General features: G+C 47.2%; 1 protein-coding gene across 2 annotated transcripts in view; it reads left to right on the top strand.

Annotated features, from left to right (window-relative positions):
- Positions 1-16,798, top strand: part of LOC146683853 (rab3 GTPase-activating protein catalytic subunit-like) — a 30,814-nt gene that overhangs the window by 11,798 nt on the left and 2,218 nt on the right. Inside the window, exons 2-9 of one of the 2 annotated variants that reach the window (XM_085446943.1) lie at positions 706-871; positions 1,862-1,961; positions 4,292-4,384; positions 4,525-4,697; positions 5,295-5,383; positions 5,527-5,637; positions 7,654-7,714; positions 14,625-16,527. In XM_085446943.1, the coding sequence (XP_085303069.1) occupies positions 716-871; positions 1,862-1,961; positions 4,292-4,384; positions 4,525-4,697; positions 5,295-5,383; positions 5,527-5,545 (630 nt within the window). In that variant the 5' untranslated portion in view covers positions 706-715 and the 3' untranslated portion in view covers positions 5,546-5,637; positions 7,654-7,714; positions 14,625-16,527. Of the gene's footprint in view, positions 1-705; positions 872-1,861; positions 1,962-4,291; positions 4,385-4,524; positions 4,698-5,294; positions 5,384-5,526; positions 5,638-7,653; positions 7,715-14,624; positions 16,528-16,798 lie in introns of those variants that run through there. The other variant, XM_085446944.1, reaches the window with a different exon arrangement.

The following is a 16,798-nucleotide window of genomic DNA, read 5'->3' on the forward strand; positions in this document are numbered from 1 at the left end:
CTCAGCCAAACCGATTTACTCACGAACAAATAAAACACTGAAAAAAGTCCAACAATAACATTTTTAGGTTGTCTAAGTGACTTATATATCACGTTTAACCTGAGTAGCGAAAGTCTGCGGTGATCTGAATATGATGTGCCGGGAGTTGTGCCGTTCTCTGCGGCTTCAGTGACCCTCGAGCTCCCGGCTAGCTATCGAGCTGGTGGGTAGCAGACGTGTAGGGACCTTGCTCAGGGGTACCTCAGCTTAGCTTTTCACTTGATTCAAACCCCCAACCTTCTGATCCCGGGGCAGCCACTCTACCTACTGACCTATCCCTCACACACGTTTACATCGTTGAACAAGTCTGTGCCACAGAGCACGCTGCATCGCTGCATCGCTGCATCGCTGCATCGCTGCATCGCTGCATCGCAGCAAAGAATGGGTTTGGAGGATTTTTTTAGAAGTGATGAATTGCTGCAGCCCCAGATTACGCCAATGAACACAACATATTAAAACCAGTCTGTGTAGCACTCAGTGGTCCGTGCAGTGACAGTGCTGACATACATGCCAGTACAATGCAGTTCTGCAGCTTGTTGCTCTGTGTTTCAGTCGGACTGTTTAGTTTAGCTGGATTGTTGCTGGTTGAGAGAAACTGAAGCTGGATGTCGGGCGTGTACCAGAGATCCTGCTAGTAATGCCTTCTGCTGTTTATCTTGTGTTCAGTCAGGTGCCGATGTTTGTGCAGATCCAGCAGAAGTGGAGGCGGATGTATGCCGGAGAGTGCAAAGGACCAGGCGTGCGCACCGACTTTGAGATCGTTCACCTGCGTCGAGCGCCCGTGCAGTACAACCACCTGTCCGGCCTGCTCGACATCTTCAAATCTAAGATAGTAAGTGCTCTGGAACAAACATCTTTATATGGATCATATTTCAAGGTTGTTTGTTTGTTTTTAATAAAGAAAAATTAAAATTGTGCAGCCACAGAGCGTCATGTACCCATGTTCTACAAGTATCACCTCAGCATCCTGTTCCAGACGATTTTAGGACGATGTGAATCCTGTTAAATGCAACTAATAATCATAAAAGCATCCACGAAGTGCATGTAAATGTATTTTCTAAAACATTTATTCATCTGGTTTTTCCTGCTCATGTACAGTCTCTCCTCCTCCTCCTCCTCCTGCTGTGCTCTGACAGTCACACAAAAACTGTATTCAACTTGAAAATAACACAAACATCTTATCTTATAATAAGAATATATTCTTGTAATAGTTCGTCAAAGAGCAGGTTGATAACAGTACAGCACACTGCTTAGTTATGTGAACATTGGGAAAACAGAAGAGGAAGAAGAAGACGTCTAATTCTGTGTAAATTCGGTTTCTGGATTTTTGTGGAGTTAATTTGTGAATAAAATAAAGACTGTTAGGAAGTGGATGTCGGTTTAATGATCAGTTTGTTTGAACTTTGTTTATTCCTATTCCTGGAAACACAATGGATTCCCAGACATCACGTTGTTTAACCCTTTCATGCACAGTGGTCTGCAGCTATTCAAAGGCTGTTTTCTTGTATTTGTGTTGGTGTTGATGGTAAACTTGCACAGAAACACTACACACTGATGTCTCCATACCCTTCATAAGTCAAAACCGATGTTGTCCACCTAAGTGGACATTTAAAAAATGAAGTTCAAAAATCTTATATTCATTCCTAAAGAAGAATAAAAATCCTGATTGATGTTGTCATCATCCACACATGAGGGTTAAATGTGTTCAGTATGTTCCCAGAAACAGCCGACAATGACGAGGTGTAATCCACGCCTGTACAGAGAGATTAATGCTGCAGCTTGTTACCATAAACATGAGCTGATGTCTTCCTGTTGTCATCAGGGTTGTTCCCTGTTCCCTCTGCCTCCAGTCAACATCGCCATTCGCTTCACCTACGTGCTCCAAGACTGGCAGCAGTATTCATGGCCACAGCAGCCTCCAGGTAGGCAGTACATGTCATGTCATTAATACACAAATAGAAAAATGTAATATTATTATTAAGAAATTATTAAATTTTTTTTAAATACATGTCAGCAAGTGGCTGACATCCAGAAACCCTGCCAGTGGCTTTTAGGAGTCGTGTGTGTGATGCAGGTCATGTTGTTGTTTCCTGTGGAACGATTGTACCTGCTGGTTCCAGGTCGTTCTTCTGATAAGTCTTTTCACTCGTCTGTCTGAAATCGTGTGGGGAGCGCTTGGTCGTGGCTGGTTTATCGTAAATAAATAAAAACCCTGCAGGGGCAACGCCAGGTTTATGGCCCCAACAGTGCTCACTGGAACCTTCAGTAACTTAGAAGTTCTTCTGTAGCCGATGCCATCAGTCTTAAGTGTGCAAAGGTCTTGAGAGAGCTTGTTGGTTTTACCCATCATGAGACGCTTCTTGTGTGAAACCTGGCTAATGAGGCCATAGTTGGGACTGAACCGGCTGATATTAATTTGCACTAAGTGGCAGGATTGCTCTGTAATTACTCATAAATGTGTCTTTTTGCACCTTTCTTTCTGTCCAATACATTTCCCCCGTGTCATTCTTCATTGTTAGACGTCATGTATGGACATCTATGGTGGCGCTGGGTGATATGAGGAAAATGTAATATCACAATATTTTTTTGCTATATCACAAAACACGAAATAAATCACGATATGTTTAAGTTATTTTCAACCATATAGGATCTAAATTTGCACTTATTCAAACCGACCATTCAGGATGGTTTTCTATTGTCAACATAAAAATGATCTGAATGAACTGAAATGTTTTCTTTTAACCATCAGCTGCACACAGAGGATTTTCACAGATTACAGTATAATCACAGTAAGTCTCTTTCTGTGGTCAACACTAGACTTTAACATCAAAAGATCACAGCAACAAAAAACGACGTCAAGAAAAAAATCATGAGTCAAAATAAAACGACTGAAATGAAAAAGCTGCTCTGTTGTTCTTATAAAAATGGCAAAATAAAAAAAATGGATGACATCAAATTACAGAAACAAGTCGAGACAGTGACTATAAAACAGTTTATTTAATGTTTGCTTGGTGTGCAGGGAGACGTTGACATGCAGGGTTTAAAACATCATTTCTTTTGCAGCGAGATTCATTCTCTCACCGTCTGAAACTCCTGATGTCGCCATATTTTTACCTGTTCAGTTCAGTTCAGTTTTATTTATACAGCACCAAATCACAACAACAGTCGCCTCAAGGTGCTTTATATTGCACAGTAGATCGTACAATAATAGATACAGAGAAAAACCCAACAATCATATGACCCCCTATGAGCAAGCACTTTGGGGACAGTGGGAAGGAAAAACTCCCTTTAAACAGGAAGAAACCTCCAGCAGAACCAGGCTCAGGGAGGGGCGGAGCCATCTGCTGTGATTGGTTGGGGTGAGAGAAGGAAGACAGGATAAAGACATGCTGTGGAAGAGAGACAGAGATTAATAACAGATGTGATTCAATGCAGAGAGGTCTGTTAACACATAGTGAGTGAAGAAGAAACACTCAATGCATCATGGGAATCCCCCGGCAGCCTGCGTCTATTGCAGCATAACTAAGGGAGGATTCAGGGTCACCTGGTCCAGCCCTAACTATATGCTTTAGCAAATAGGAAAGTTTGAAGCCTAATCTTGAAAGTAGAGATAGTGTCTGTCTCCTGAATCCAAACTGGAAGCTGGTTCCACAGAAGAGGGGCCTGAAAACTGAAGGCTCTGCCTCCCATTCTACTTTTAAATACTCTAGGAACAACAAGTAGGCCTGCAGAGCGAGAGCGAAGTGCTCTAATAGGGTGATATGGTACTACAAGGTCATTAAGATAAGCACAGAGGAAACTATTTCTAAGCTAAAATTCATGCATCAAATGATACGCAGCAGATAAGACGGATGTAATCAAGCTACCGATAGAAAGAACATAGTAAAGGACAAATAAAGTGTCTTTTTTTCCTCATTGTTCTATGTGTGGGCCTCCTACTTCCTCCCACAGTCCAAAGACATGCAGTTAGTGGGGACAGGTTCATTGGGGCCCTAAATTTCCCACGGTGTGAATGTCTGTCTCTGTGTTTGCCCTGCGGCAGACTGGCGACCTGTCCAGGGTGTGCCCCGCCTCTCATGACAGCCCCAAGCACTTTACATGTGATGTAAAGTGGACTTTTCTTTTGTTGCCACGTCCATGATTTAGAAAATGTTACACAGATGTTGTCCTGCTTCGCTGTGCTGAAGCGTGTGCTTCATGAAAAGTTTGAATAAGAAAATATCAGGTCAGTAACTGTTTGTGTTCCCTGTAGGTGAGGCTGTGACAGAGCTCTTTAAACTCTGCTGTAGGACTGAGTGTACAGAGGAGATTCCTGGAAGAGGATACGCTGAAGATGAGGGCAAAGGTCAGGTTCCTGGCTTTACTTGTTGAGTGACCATACTGCATTCTGGAAACGTGCGTAGCTTACTGGGAGATCTGGGCATCTGTGCTGACCCGGGCCTCAGCAATTGAACAGAAACTCTTGGATGTGTTTGTCGTCTGTAGAAAACAGTGATATCAGCTCTGCTTTGTCCAAGCTGACCGAGCCAGCAGCAACTGTGCCCATTTCCAAACTGTCTGTCTCCAACATGGTGCACAGTGCCCGGAAGCACATTCGCCGCCATCGACGCATCGATGAGTCGCCCCTTAACACCGAGATACTCAATTCTGTCCTTCTGGTAAGAGTTAATCATGTAACCTGTTTAAAAGGCATTAACTAGTCGGAGTTGACTAATACTTGACTGAGTTTTAATGGTTTCAGCTCATTTTATGAGGAAACTGATTCTGACAGAAGAGGTGTGGATCCCGTGTTAGGAGACGGTGAGCGTGATATTCAGAGCAGCAGAGACCTCGGAGCGTGTGGTAGTTTGACTCGTACTGATGTGGCTCCTCTGCTTCTTTTCACAAACAGTTTTTCCTTCCTGGTTACTGTTGAGCCCGTCACACTCAGCAGCTCGAGCTCGAGCTAAGACAGCCTTGAATCTTAAAACTACAGCCGTAATTGCATTTATGTCTTAGAGTGCTGGCCACAGATATTGATCCCATCTGACAGCAGCTCAGTAAAGCACAAGAGCGTCATCTTAAACAGGATATCAGGCAGCGTTCTTATTTTTATTGTCACATCCTGCTTTTGCCACTGAGCGATCAGCATCCTGTGTTTTATCATGAAGTGATGACTACGTGAGCTGCACTTGTTTAATTCTTCTAACATCTAGAAAACAACAGAGTTTCTAAATGACAGACTTATTTATTTGTGTTTGTGTCTCTGTTTCCAGATGCTGCTGTGGAGAAGTCTGACTGTAAGAATAACACTCAGCTGTCCAACTCCAGTGGGACATCGGAGCAAGAGAAAACCTCTGATTATGTATGTTTGCCTCTTCACCACTCGCACACTCAAGGTTACACTCAGGTCAGGTCCAATATAAGTTTCAGAGTGAAGACAGGCTCAGTGCTGTCAGTACTTTGTCAGGATTTTTATTGATTTCATGGTCTTTTCCCTCGTTGTAGAACCTTTTCCACCAGCTGAAGTCGGCCCCCAGTGACAGTCTGACCTACCGTCTGGCTCTGTGTGTGTGTCTGTTCAACTATTACTACGGTGGGCTGCGGGCTGTTCTCTAAGTAAATATATTTCTAAAGGTGCTTTGATGTGAAATTATCACCAGATGTCGGTAACAACACTTCCAATCCAGACGTGCAAAGGAATCAAACCACAGATGAAGTTGTGTAATAATACAAAGTGACACAGGGACATTTATTTATTACTTTATACAAATGTTGGTGATGACAGTTCATGGCAGCGTCTGTATGGAGAAACCAGTCCCATCATTGCTCATGACTTTGACCCACTCACCACACAAACAGTCTATAAATCCCGAATGCTCCGTGGATCCTTCCCACAGATTCAGCTCAGGTGATTGGCTGGGCCGTTCCAGCAGCTTTACTTGATTTCTCTGAAACCAACCGTTTCCATTGGCTGTGTTTGTGATCATGGTCTTGCTGAAACATCCATCCTTGTTTCATCTTCATCATCCTGGTAGATGGCAGCAGATTCTAATCAACAATGTCTCCATTCATCCTTCCTGGAGTTATGTTTAATGTCTCAGTGCTGTACGCTGAATAAACAGCCCCCCCCCCATGATGCTCCCGCCTCCAGACTTCAGTGTTGCTGTGGTGTTTTTGGGGTGAAGCCACCCAAACATGGTGTGTTTACAGCCTTCAAAGAGTTCAGTTTTGGTCTTTTGTGACCAAACTATATTAAAGATAAAGCATATTGTTGTACCTATGCATTACACTGGAGCAGAGCTTACATACACTCAACAAAAATATAAACGCAACACCTTTGTTACTGCTTCCATTCCCCATGGGATGGACGTAGAGACCTAAAATTCATTCCAGATACACAATATAACCATCCCTCCCAAACAGTGGTCACAAATCAGTCCAAATGTGTGGTAGTGGGCACATCTGCTATATTGAGATAATCCATCCCACCTCACAGGTGTGCCACATCAGGATGCTGATCTGACATCATGAGTAGTGCACAGGTGTACCTCAGACTGCCCACAACAAAAGGCCACCCTGGAATGTGCAGTTTTGTCTCACAGCAAAATGCCACAGATGCCACAAGCAATGAGGGAGCGTGCAATTGGCATGCTGACAGCAGGAATGTCAACCAGATCTGTCGCCCGTGCATTGAATGTTCATTTCTCAACCATAAGCCGTCTCCACAGGCTCCACACTTTCAGCTTGATGTGTTTGTGGATATATGACTTTAATTATCCACAAAATCATCACATTCTCTGTAAGATTAAGGTCGACTATTGAACAGCGTATATTTTAAAGTAAAGGCTTTAAAACCATAATAATAATAATGGATTGGATTTATATAGCGCTTTTCAAGGCACCCAAAGCCACTATTCATTCACTCTCGCATTCACACACTGGTGGAGGCAGCTACGGTTGTAGCCACAGCTGCCCTGGGGCAGACTGACAGAAGCGAGGCTGCCATATCGCGCCATCGGCCCCTCTGGCCAGCACCAGTAGGCGGTAGGGTAAAGTGTCTTGCCCAAGGACACAACGACCAGGACAGAGAGCCCGGGGATCGAACCGGCGACCTTCCGGTTACAGATACGCTTCCCAACCCCCTGAGCTACGGTTGCCCCACAAACATCACTAATGTCACATAACTTTGCCGACATGTGGCCAACAGCAATGTTTTAATGTTCTTCATTATTAAACATTTGCACATAAATAAGTGACATAATATTCAGTACTTACTTTTGAAAGTTTACTCTTCGGCCGCCCTGCTTCAGCCATGCACGTTTTTTGTCCGGCAAAATTATCCACACCCACCGCCGCGCTATGAAGTCTGGGCTATGGTGGGCAACGAAGGATACACAGACCCATCCTTAAAATTCAGGGCAATGAAGGACGCATTTCGAGCAGCCTTTGAATTGGGACAGCCTTCGTCGCGTTTCTGATGTAATCGGCCTTAAAATGTGGCCTTTAAGGCTGCAGACCCTGAATTGGGACACAGCCGAAGTGTGTGTTTCCACCTGAGATTATGGATCTGACCTCAGCTGTTCTTCATCACTCTCATGTTGATGATGTCACTGCTGTGTTTGTCCTCTGCAGAGACCTGGTGGAAAATCATCACAGGCTTGTCTGAGAGGAGAACCCTCGACACTGAAGAAAAGTAAGTGTTCAGTGAGTTTATCTGAAGGTTTGTCATGAATGATTCTCACAGTCATGATGTTTGACTCCTTCCCCTCTGTGGACACATGTTCACATCATCGTCATCATATTTACTTAAAAAACACTTTGAAACAATCACAGCTGACACAAAGTTCTGTACATTGGAACTAAATAACAAAATGACATAAGATATAAATATAAAAAGCCAAATAAAATACAAAGTAAAATAATTCATTAGAGAAACTAAGTCTCACTGAGTTTAAAAGCCAAAGAATAAAAGTGGTTTTAAGACGTGATTTAAAAGTGGACAGTTAAGAGGCTTCTCTAACGTGCAGGGCAAATTATTCCATAATTTTGAAACCACGATAGAGAAGGCCCTGTCCCCTCTGAACTTCCTCCTGGATCTCGGTACCTCCAGGAGCAGCTGGTCAGCTGACCTGAGAGACCGACAGGGTATGTGGGGATGAAGAAGCTCAGAGAGGTAAGGCGGGGCAAGATTGTAAAAGCATTTAAAAACAAACATGAGAATTTTAAAATGAACTCTAAAAGACACAGGCAGCCAGTGCAGTGAGGCTAAGACAGGGCTTATATGCTCTCTTTTACAAGTTCCTGTTAGGAGTCGTGCAGCCGCATTTTGAACCTGCTGCAGACCCGAGAGCAACAACTGACTGACCCCCACATAGAGTGAGTTACAGTCGTCCAGGCGGGAAGAAATAAAAGCATGGATCACTGTTTCAAAGTGCTTCCTAGAAAGAAAAGATTTTACTGCTGCCAGTTGCCTTAAATAATAAAAACTAGACTTCACCACTGCTCTAATTTGGTTGTCCATCCATCCATCCATCTTCATCCGCTTTATCCGAGGCTGGGTCGCGGGGGAAGCAGCCTAAGCAAAGCAAATTTGGTCGTCCAATTTAAAATAACTGTCCAACTTAAATGGCAAATGGTAAATGGCCTGTATTTGTATAGCACTTTACTAGTCCCTAAGGACCCCAAAGCGCTTTACACATCCAGTCATCCACCCATTCACACACTGGTGAATGGTGGTAAAACCAAACAACAGGTTTAAAATAGACTTCCAGGCGTCCCAAATCACAGAGGACGACTCACAGGGACCACTGGGTCCAAACACCATCACTTCTGTTTTCTTGTCATTAAAATTTAAAAATGTTCAGAGCCAACCAAGTTTTAATGTCATCTAGGAATGTCATGAGAGGTTTTACGGAGATGCCATCCATCTGCTTGAGTGGCAAATAAATTTGGCATAACAATGAAATGAGATCCCATGCCTTCTAAAGATGGAACCCAGAGGCAATAAATACAGTAAATAGAGCAGTGGCCCTAAAATTGAGCCCTGTGGGATGCTGCAATTTGGGGTTAGTATCTTGCCCAAGGATATTTGGCATGCAGACTAGAAGAAGCCAGGAATTGAATCACCAACCTTCCAATCAGTAGATGACCTGCTCTACCGCCTGAGCTACAGCCACCCCACAAACCCTTAATAATGCAGATTCTGTGCTATGAAGGGTTTTAAAACCTGACTGAAAAACCTCAAAGATGCCATTATCATCTAGAAAATCTTTCAGTTGACTAAAAACAATTTCTCTAAAACCTTGGAAAGTAAAGGCAGCTTGGAAACAAGCCTATAATTAGCTAAAACTGTGTGATCAAGGCCAGGTTTTGAAATTTGCAGGAACCACACCAGAAGTCAGACTGCTGTTAATAATGTCAAGGACATACTGCTCTATACTAGGAAAAATTATTTTAAAAATTGTGGAGGAAAAGGATCCTGAGGGGAACCTGCGGGCTTAATATTGTCATGATCCTGGGCCATGTTGGCCCAGCAGTCTTAGTATTCATGTCTTTTTGTGTATTGTTCCTTATTTGATTTCCCCTTGTGACTTTTATCCCCTGTGTGCCCCTCTATGTATCTGAGAGCCCTCGTGTCCCCTCCTTGTGTTTCATTCCATGTTTCCCCAGCCCACTATGCCCGTGCTCTCTCTCTCCTCCGGTCTGCACCTCTGTGTACTTCCTGTTTTACTTTGACAGTCTCCCGTCAGTGTTGTTTACTCCTGCCATGTCTTGTTATGTTTATCTGTGTCAGCTGTGCTCCCATGGGTGGCCACTTCCCCTGATCATCCCTCTTGTGTATTTAGTCTCTGTGTTTCATGTAGTCTGTGTCGCGTCGTCTGTGTTCCCACCCTCCGTGTTTCCATGCCCAGTCTTTTGTATCCCCAGCCATAGCATAGATTGTTCCCAGTTTAGGTTTGTTTAGTTCCTGCTCTTGTGCTGCCCTCATTCTTGTTTGTTTCTTTCGTGATCATCAGCCACAATAAAAGGCTCGCTTTTGTTTAAGTGCACTCCCGTATCCTCACTTGTGTTCGCACCTGGGTCCTCAACACACTCTCCACACGGTCTGCCACTGCGACCGTGACAGTACGACGCGACCATGCCGGACCCAGCGACACAAGAGAGTGGGATCATCCAGACGGTGGAGTCGCTATGTAGCAAATGGCTGCAGTGTTCCGGAGTGGAGGAACGGGAGGAGTTAGCCCGCCAAGTGGGAGTATGCGCGTCTGTATTTCCCTGGTTATGGGAGGCACTACACCCGCTGATCGTTGACTTTCTCGTCACCGCTCTCCAACTCCGTCCGCAGCCGCAGCTGCCCAGTGTGCGGGCTGCGCCGCCAGAGCCCTGCTGTTGTCCTGTTTCCCCGCTGCTTCGCGAGCCAGACGCAGTTAGGGTCGGAACGGTGAGGCTCACCACCGTCACACCATCCGCTCGCGCCTCATCGGCTTCCGGGTCTTCACCGCGGTCTGGCCACACGGCGCAGCGCACAGAGATGACGGAGGCCATAGACTTTGGTGAGGAAGAGCGGCAGCAGGTGTTACGGGCTTATCGGGAGGACGAGCTCCGGTGGAAGCCCTGGCTCATTCTGGAGGAGGAACTCACACCTGTTGCATCGCCTACCAGCCGCTCGCCCTCTCCACCCCGCTCGGACTTCACTTCCCCTGCCTCGCCTTTAGCGAGGATATGGGCAGAGGATGAGATTGCCGCTACGTCACCCTCTGCTTTGGTGGCATCAGCGTCCATGGCACCAGCTACCAGAAAGAAGCGGCGCCGGCGCCGCTGTTGCACCGCGCTAACTCCGGTGAGTGACTGTGTTTTTGTGCCTCACGATCCTTCTATGGAGAAGAGGGAGATGAGCATTGATTTGCCGGGGCCGGAAACTATAGCGGAATTGTGCTCCAAAGCCGACAGAACTGTGTTTAGTTGTTCAGAAAGAGCTACTACGGAAATCATGGAGGCCGGCCTCTGTGAGCGGCAGCAAGCAGCTTGCACCCACGTAGAGGAGGAGCTCCGGGGAATGCCGTGGCTCACCCCCGATTGTCAGCACATCTTTCGGGGAACACGCCTGGCTCTCGGGGGCCCTCGGAGCTGCCAGGGTCTGCCACCCCTCACTTCCCCAACAGCCAATGCTTCAGCCTCAGTGGTTTCCTCAAGGAAGAGGCGACATCCACGTCGCCGCAGCACCATGCAGCAGCTGGAGGTTGGTGGAACTCTCGTTTCCTCTCGGACTCCGTTAATAATAGAGGTTAGTGACAATCTTTCGCCTCAAAGTCTTCCTGAGTTGCTGGAATGTGACTGTCATGAAGGGTTCGCAGACGCTCCAGAGATAAAGACAATTTCTACATGTGCTGGAGGAGCGATAGCGACCCAGTGCTCCTCAACACCACCCATTCTCTTGCTAAACGATGAAAGTATTGATCACGAACTCATGTTTGGTGTGAAGGGTGGTGATATAACCTCTGGTCATGAGCGGTGTGACTTTAATAATGACACCCTGTCTGTACCCGGTGATCAACTTGACTGTTCCTTAGCTCATCCATCTTGTGACTCATCTACTTGTTATGAATTGTGTAAACCAGAGGAGAACAATTCAAAGCGATCTCTGAGTGATGCTCTCACTCCTGTACTCAACAAGCACAATTCACCTGAGTTTTGTGTTCCAGGTCAAGAGAACAGTAATGGCAATGTGGTCTATGCTCTGAACTCTAAGAGTGAATTGTGCCCCCCGGAAGAAGATGGGGCACACATGTCTGAACCATGTAGCTCCAGCACCCCTCAGGGTGCAGGGAATGCTGAAGCTGAGATCTGGGCCTCCGATACTGTCTCTAATGGTCATGTTTTACCGTCAGTTTGCGTAAATTTGGAACCATGTTCTTTTGATTCTTCTAAATCATTTCAGGATGGGGTGTTGGTTGGGAGTACTACTGATATAGTAAGCTCACAGTCTGCACCACCACTGGCAGCCACAGCTCTATTAGACACTGTGTTAGCGGCACCTCCATTCATAGATGACTCAGAGTCTCTGTCTAAGTCAGCTTCTGGTGGGGGGGCTAGCTGGGGAATGCAGGCCTGAGACTGCGAAATACCAGGCCGAGCCGCATGATTCCTGTCAGTCAGAGCATAATGAGGCTTCAATCCCCTCTGACAGCATCACTTTTGATTTGTTTGTGACTAATGTGGTCACTGCTAAAGCTAATGGCTCTGTCAAACCAATCACAGAAGAGTTTATTCAGACTCTTGCCGTTAACCTAGTGCCAGCCGTCCCATCAGAAGGAAGTGTAACTACTGTGTGTGTAAGCACAGACACAGATGAGGTTACAAGTCCACCACATGACTGCAAAATGAGCGTGTATGTGTCTTGTTTGACCAGTTGTGCCGACTTAATGGATGTCCAGGAACCTAGCCGTGAACTGATTAATCATGTTTCTAGGAACGGTTCAGTTATAAATGCAGCTCATGTGGTCGAACTAGCCCCTTTGGTGACTGAAACCCTGTCACAGGTGGACACTGAAGAAACGTCACGTTGTCTTCCTGTGACAGAGGAAATAAACTGTGCTGAGAGCCTTGGGGGTCCACTTTTCGAACAGGGTTTGTCCATAACAGTTAACTTGCTTGCTAGGAATGGCGAGATTTCCGCTAGAGATGGTGCAGAGACTGTTACTGACTCTGGGCAATATTATGGGGTAGATGCTGCCTGTGTGTTCAAGATTAATCAATGTAATTCTGGTGAGGGTGAGGCAGCCAATCTGAGTTTGTGTTTTTCTGCTTCTGAGTTAAAAGAACCAAATACTGAGAATAAAGACTCTGACTTTATGTTTGTGAAGGAAAACGAGAATATGAATTTGGACAATGACAGGCAGACCTCTGAAAGGAACACACACCTAGTACTTGGCTGCGACACCACTTTCTCCCAGACTGCCATGGACATGTCTGTTCTGGGTTCTGAACCAGACGGTGACCAAATGAATAATGTTTTCAGGGGTGATCTGGTGGGAAATGAACCGTGTGATGTTACATTAAATTCCCCAGAGAGTCAGCGGCATCTTTCTTCTGCCAGGGTAACGGCTCAGCCCCCTGCTCAGCTCTCTGTTTTGCCAGGGGTCTCCATAACTGCTCATCCTGCATCTGTAGCTGAATGCCTGGGTGTGCCACTCCAGCACCCTGCAGCAGGCACACCACTTCACGCCACATCAGCTGGAGGGTCCGAGGGTCCCGTCCAGCCTCACGCCACGTCAGCTGGAGGGTCCGAGAGGCCCGTTCAGCCACCTGTCTCCGCTGGAGGGTCCGAGGGGCCCGTTCAGCCTCACGCCACGTCAGCTGGAGGGTCCGAGGGGCCCGTTCAGCCTCCTGTCTCCGCTGGAGGGTCCGAGTGGCCCGTTCAGCCTCACGCCACGTCGGCTGGAGGGTCCGAGGGGCCCGTTCAGCCTCCTGTCTCCGCTGGAGGGTCCGAGTGGCCCGTTCAGCCTCACGCCACGTCGGCTGGAGGGTCCGAGGGGCCCGTTCAGCCTCCTGTCTCCGCTGGAGGGTCCGAGGGGCCCATTCAGCCTCCTGTCTCCGCTGGAGGGTCCGAGGGGCCCGTTCAGCCTCGGGCCACGTCAGCTGGAGGGCCCGGGGAGCCCGTCCAGCCACCATCTACTTCTGCGTCGTCTGGTCCAGCCGCAGCCTCTGCTTCTGCCACGCCTGGTCCGGCCTCCGAGCCTTCATCCTCCATGCCTGGTTGTTACACCCCCGTCCAAAGTACATCCGGTACCTCGGCATCGTCGGCCAGTTTCTGGGCCTCTAGCCAGACGTCATCGCCGTCGTGGTCGGCCCCAAGACCGCCTTCGCCTGAGTCGCCGCCGTTGCCTTCCGCACGGTCGGCCCCCTGACCTGTCTCTACGTCATTGCCGCCGTTGCCTTCCACGCGGCCGGCCTCCGGACCCGCTCTGTAGCCGCTGCCGTCTTCCACGCGGCCGGCCTCCGGACCCGCTCTGTAGCTGCCGCCGTCTTCCACGCGGCCGGCCTCCGGACCCGCTCTGTAGCTGCCGCCGTCTTCCACGCGGCCGGCCTCCGGACCCGCTCTGTAGCCGCCGCCGTCTTCCACGCGGCCGGCCTCCGGACCCGCTCTGTAGCCGCCGCCGTCTTCCACGCGGCCGGCCTCCGGATCTGTTCTGCCGGCCACTGCCACTTTTTCCGGCCCCGGAACAGCTGAATTGTGAACTTTTGTGCTGTCGCCCCCCAGGTTGACCTTCTGACCTCTTTGGACATTTGCCTCCCTGTTTTGAACTGTTTTTGTGTCTTTGTGGGCTCAGTTTTGGTTCATGCTCCTCGTCTTTGTTTGGTTTTGTTCCCTCCGTCCGGGTCCCCCGCCTCCCGCCCTGGGTGGGTTGTTCTGTTTGTCTTGTGTTTTGGTTCTCGGGTTTGGGCTGTCGGGAGCCGGCCCTTGGGGGGGGGGGGGTGATGTCATGATCCTGGGCCATGTTGGCCCAGCAGTCTTAGTATTCATGTCTTTTTGTGTATTGTTCCTTATTTGATTTCCCCTTGTGACTTTTAATATGCAAAACACACTAACATTTTTATTGCAGGATTATAGGTCCAGGGTGGTGCTGCTCCAGGGGAGGAGATGCCCTGCTGTTGCCTGGGACATGATCTGGCTACCCTTTTTCTTTCAGACAGGAATCTGAGTTTGATGAGTTGACGCATGAGAGTGTCCATGCGTCAAGTGGTGGGGTCCAGAATTAACACTAAACAATGTTTACTATTATTGTTGCAGTGAGTTGTGTGATTAACCGTTTATTTACATGTTCAGATGAGGCTTTGATGGCCTATAAGTGAAGTTCACTGAACTAAAGAATGTGGTTTGATGATTGTTGACGTGCTCTCCAAATAGAAGTTTTTCTGAAATACAGGTGCAGCAGTGAGACGCGAGAAACATTCCAGGCATAGCGGACAGCCCAGGCAGTGGTTGAGGTCAAAGGTCAAGCTGGTTGGGGCCCATCATGAGATCAGACCTTGGAGCCACAGCAAGGACCATTTCAACTGCCTGCAAAATAGCGAGAGACCCTCCTGGATTTATCAGAGCCACTGCAAAGAGGTCGAGGTCCCAGGAAACCCCGGCACCCCCAAGACAGCACAATAGAGAAATCTCACACTTGGTTGTTTCAGTGGTGAGGGGGGAGTGCTGATTGAGCCCCCGTAGGGTAAGCTCGCACTTCAACCTCCAGCCTCTGATCAACTCTAGGGCAACCAAGTGCGAGGCGTGACGCACCTGTGTGCAACCATGGGAAGGTGGACCCTCTTGGTTACCTTGACTACGACGCTCACCTTTACAGGACCCCAGCTGGTGCCGGAATCAGCTGAACCAGGAGGAAGGCAGAGAGGATGGACACATGACAACTCTCACCTAAGAGACATGATGCAAGACCACATCCCTCCATGGATGAATAATGCCTGGTACCGTTATATCCACGACAGAACAAAAGCAGAATCGGCAAATACAGACTATTATGTCTGTTCCCATCTACCCAGCACGGCAACATACCCCACACTATATATGTTCCTGGACCAACTCTCAGGGAAGAACTACTCTATGATATTAGCAGAGAAAGGGGACTTTGTGTCCTCTTCAACAACACATGCTGCATTTACATAAAGAAGACGCACATTCATCAAACATGACTGACGCCCTGAATGTTTTGAGACAGATCCAGCAGGCCCAAAATCAGGACTATCCATGACGAAAAGGAGTGCCTGAGAGGATCGTCCACAAGATGGGAGCTGAGGCCAGGAGAGAGACTTCAGGAGGATCAGAGATCATCTTCAGCACAGCAGACATCACACAGAGAGCTGTGCTACTGAGCTTCCAGGAGATCAAGAGGAGACTTCCCACAGCAAGATTTTAAATACAATGAAAGATTCAATGTTGACGCTGAGGAAGACAACTAAGGTGTACGACGTGCTCTGCCTTAAACCTTCAGCAGCGTTGGAAGGAGTCTAAGGATGACATCATGATTCTGTGAAAAGCACAGGAACCAGAAGCTATGGTGGTGATAACAGCAGTTTCCTATGAGGTCTGCAGCTTTGGAAATAGCTGAGACCCATGTTGACAAACAACAAAACTAACTGGTATGTTTGAATGTCTATTCTACATACATTTGGACTCTGGTCCTATGGACAGTGATGGAAACAACTGGAAGAGACATTTATGACACCCTGCAGAACTCAAACCACTCTGCAGAGAGACATGTGATTGCACACCCGGAGGAAGCATCACCAAGATGGGATGTTTTTGAAAATGTTATCTTCTTATTTTCACTATTAAATTAACAATTTCTTTGTTTGTTTGTAGGATGCAGTTTGCCATGAGATGAGATCAATGGGGAATGGGATATCCGCTAATACCTTTGTTAAACTCTGTACTTTTACAGTGATTTAGGGTGATTTGACGTATGCTGAGTATAACAATGTTGGCATTGAAACTGTCAGACATGAGGTATTCATAACTGGAAACTTTTCTAGCATAAAGGTCAATAAAGGGGGGAATGTTAGGTTTTGTATTGTTGATTGTCATTTATGCTTAGAAACATTTACTCATATATGCTTAGAAGTGTATAATCAATTGTAGATTGAAAGAATGTCTCATCCTAGGAGGTCTGTAACAACTCTGTGTAGCATGAAGAGGGGAGTGCGTTCACTCCTCTACAGAGTGTGTTCTGGCATAGATCACACCCCCTAGGAGAGGTTTTATCTTTTCTTGATA

The sequence above is a fragment of the Copadichromis virginalis genome, linkage group LG22, assembly GCF_057382275.1.
Source record: "Copadichromis virginalis isolate Kocher_CV1m ecotype Utaka linkage group LG22, C_Virginalis_male_GT1.1, whole genome shotgun sequence".
In the NCBI taxonomy this organism is placed as follows: Eukaryota; Metazoa; Chordata; class Actinopteri; order Cichliformes; family Cichlidae; genus Copadichromis; species Copadichromis virginalis.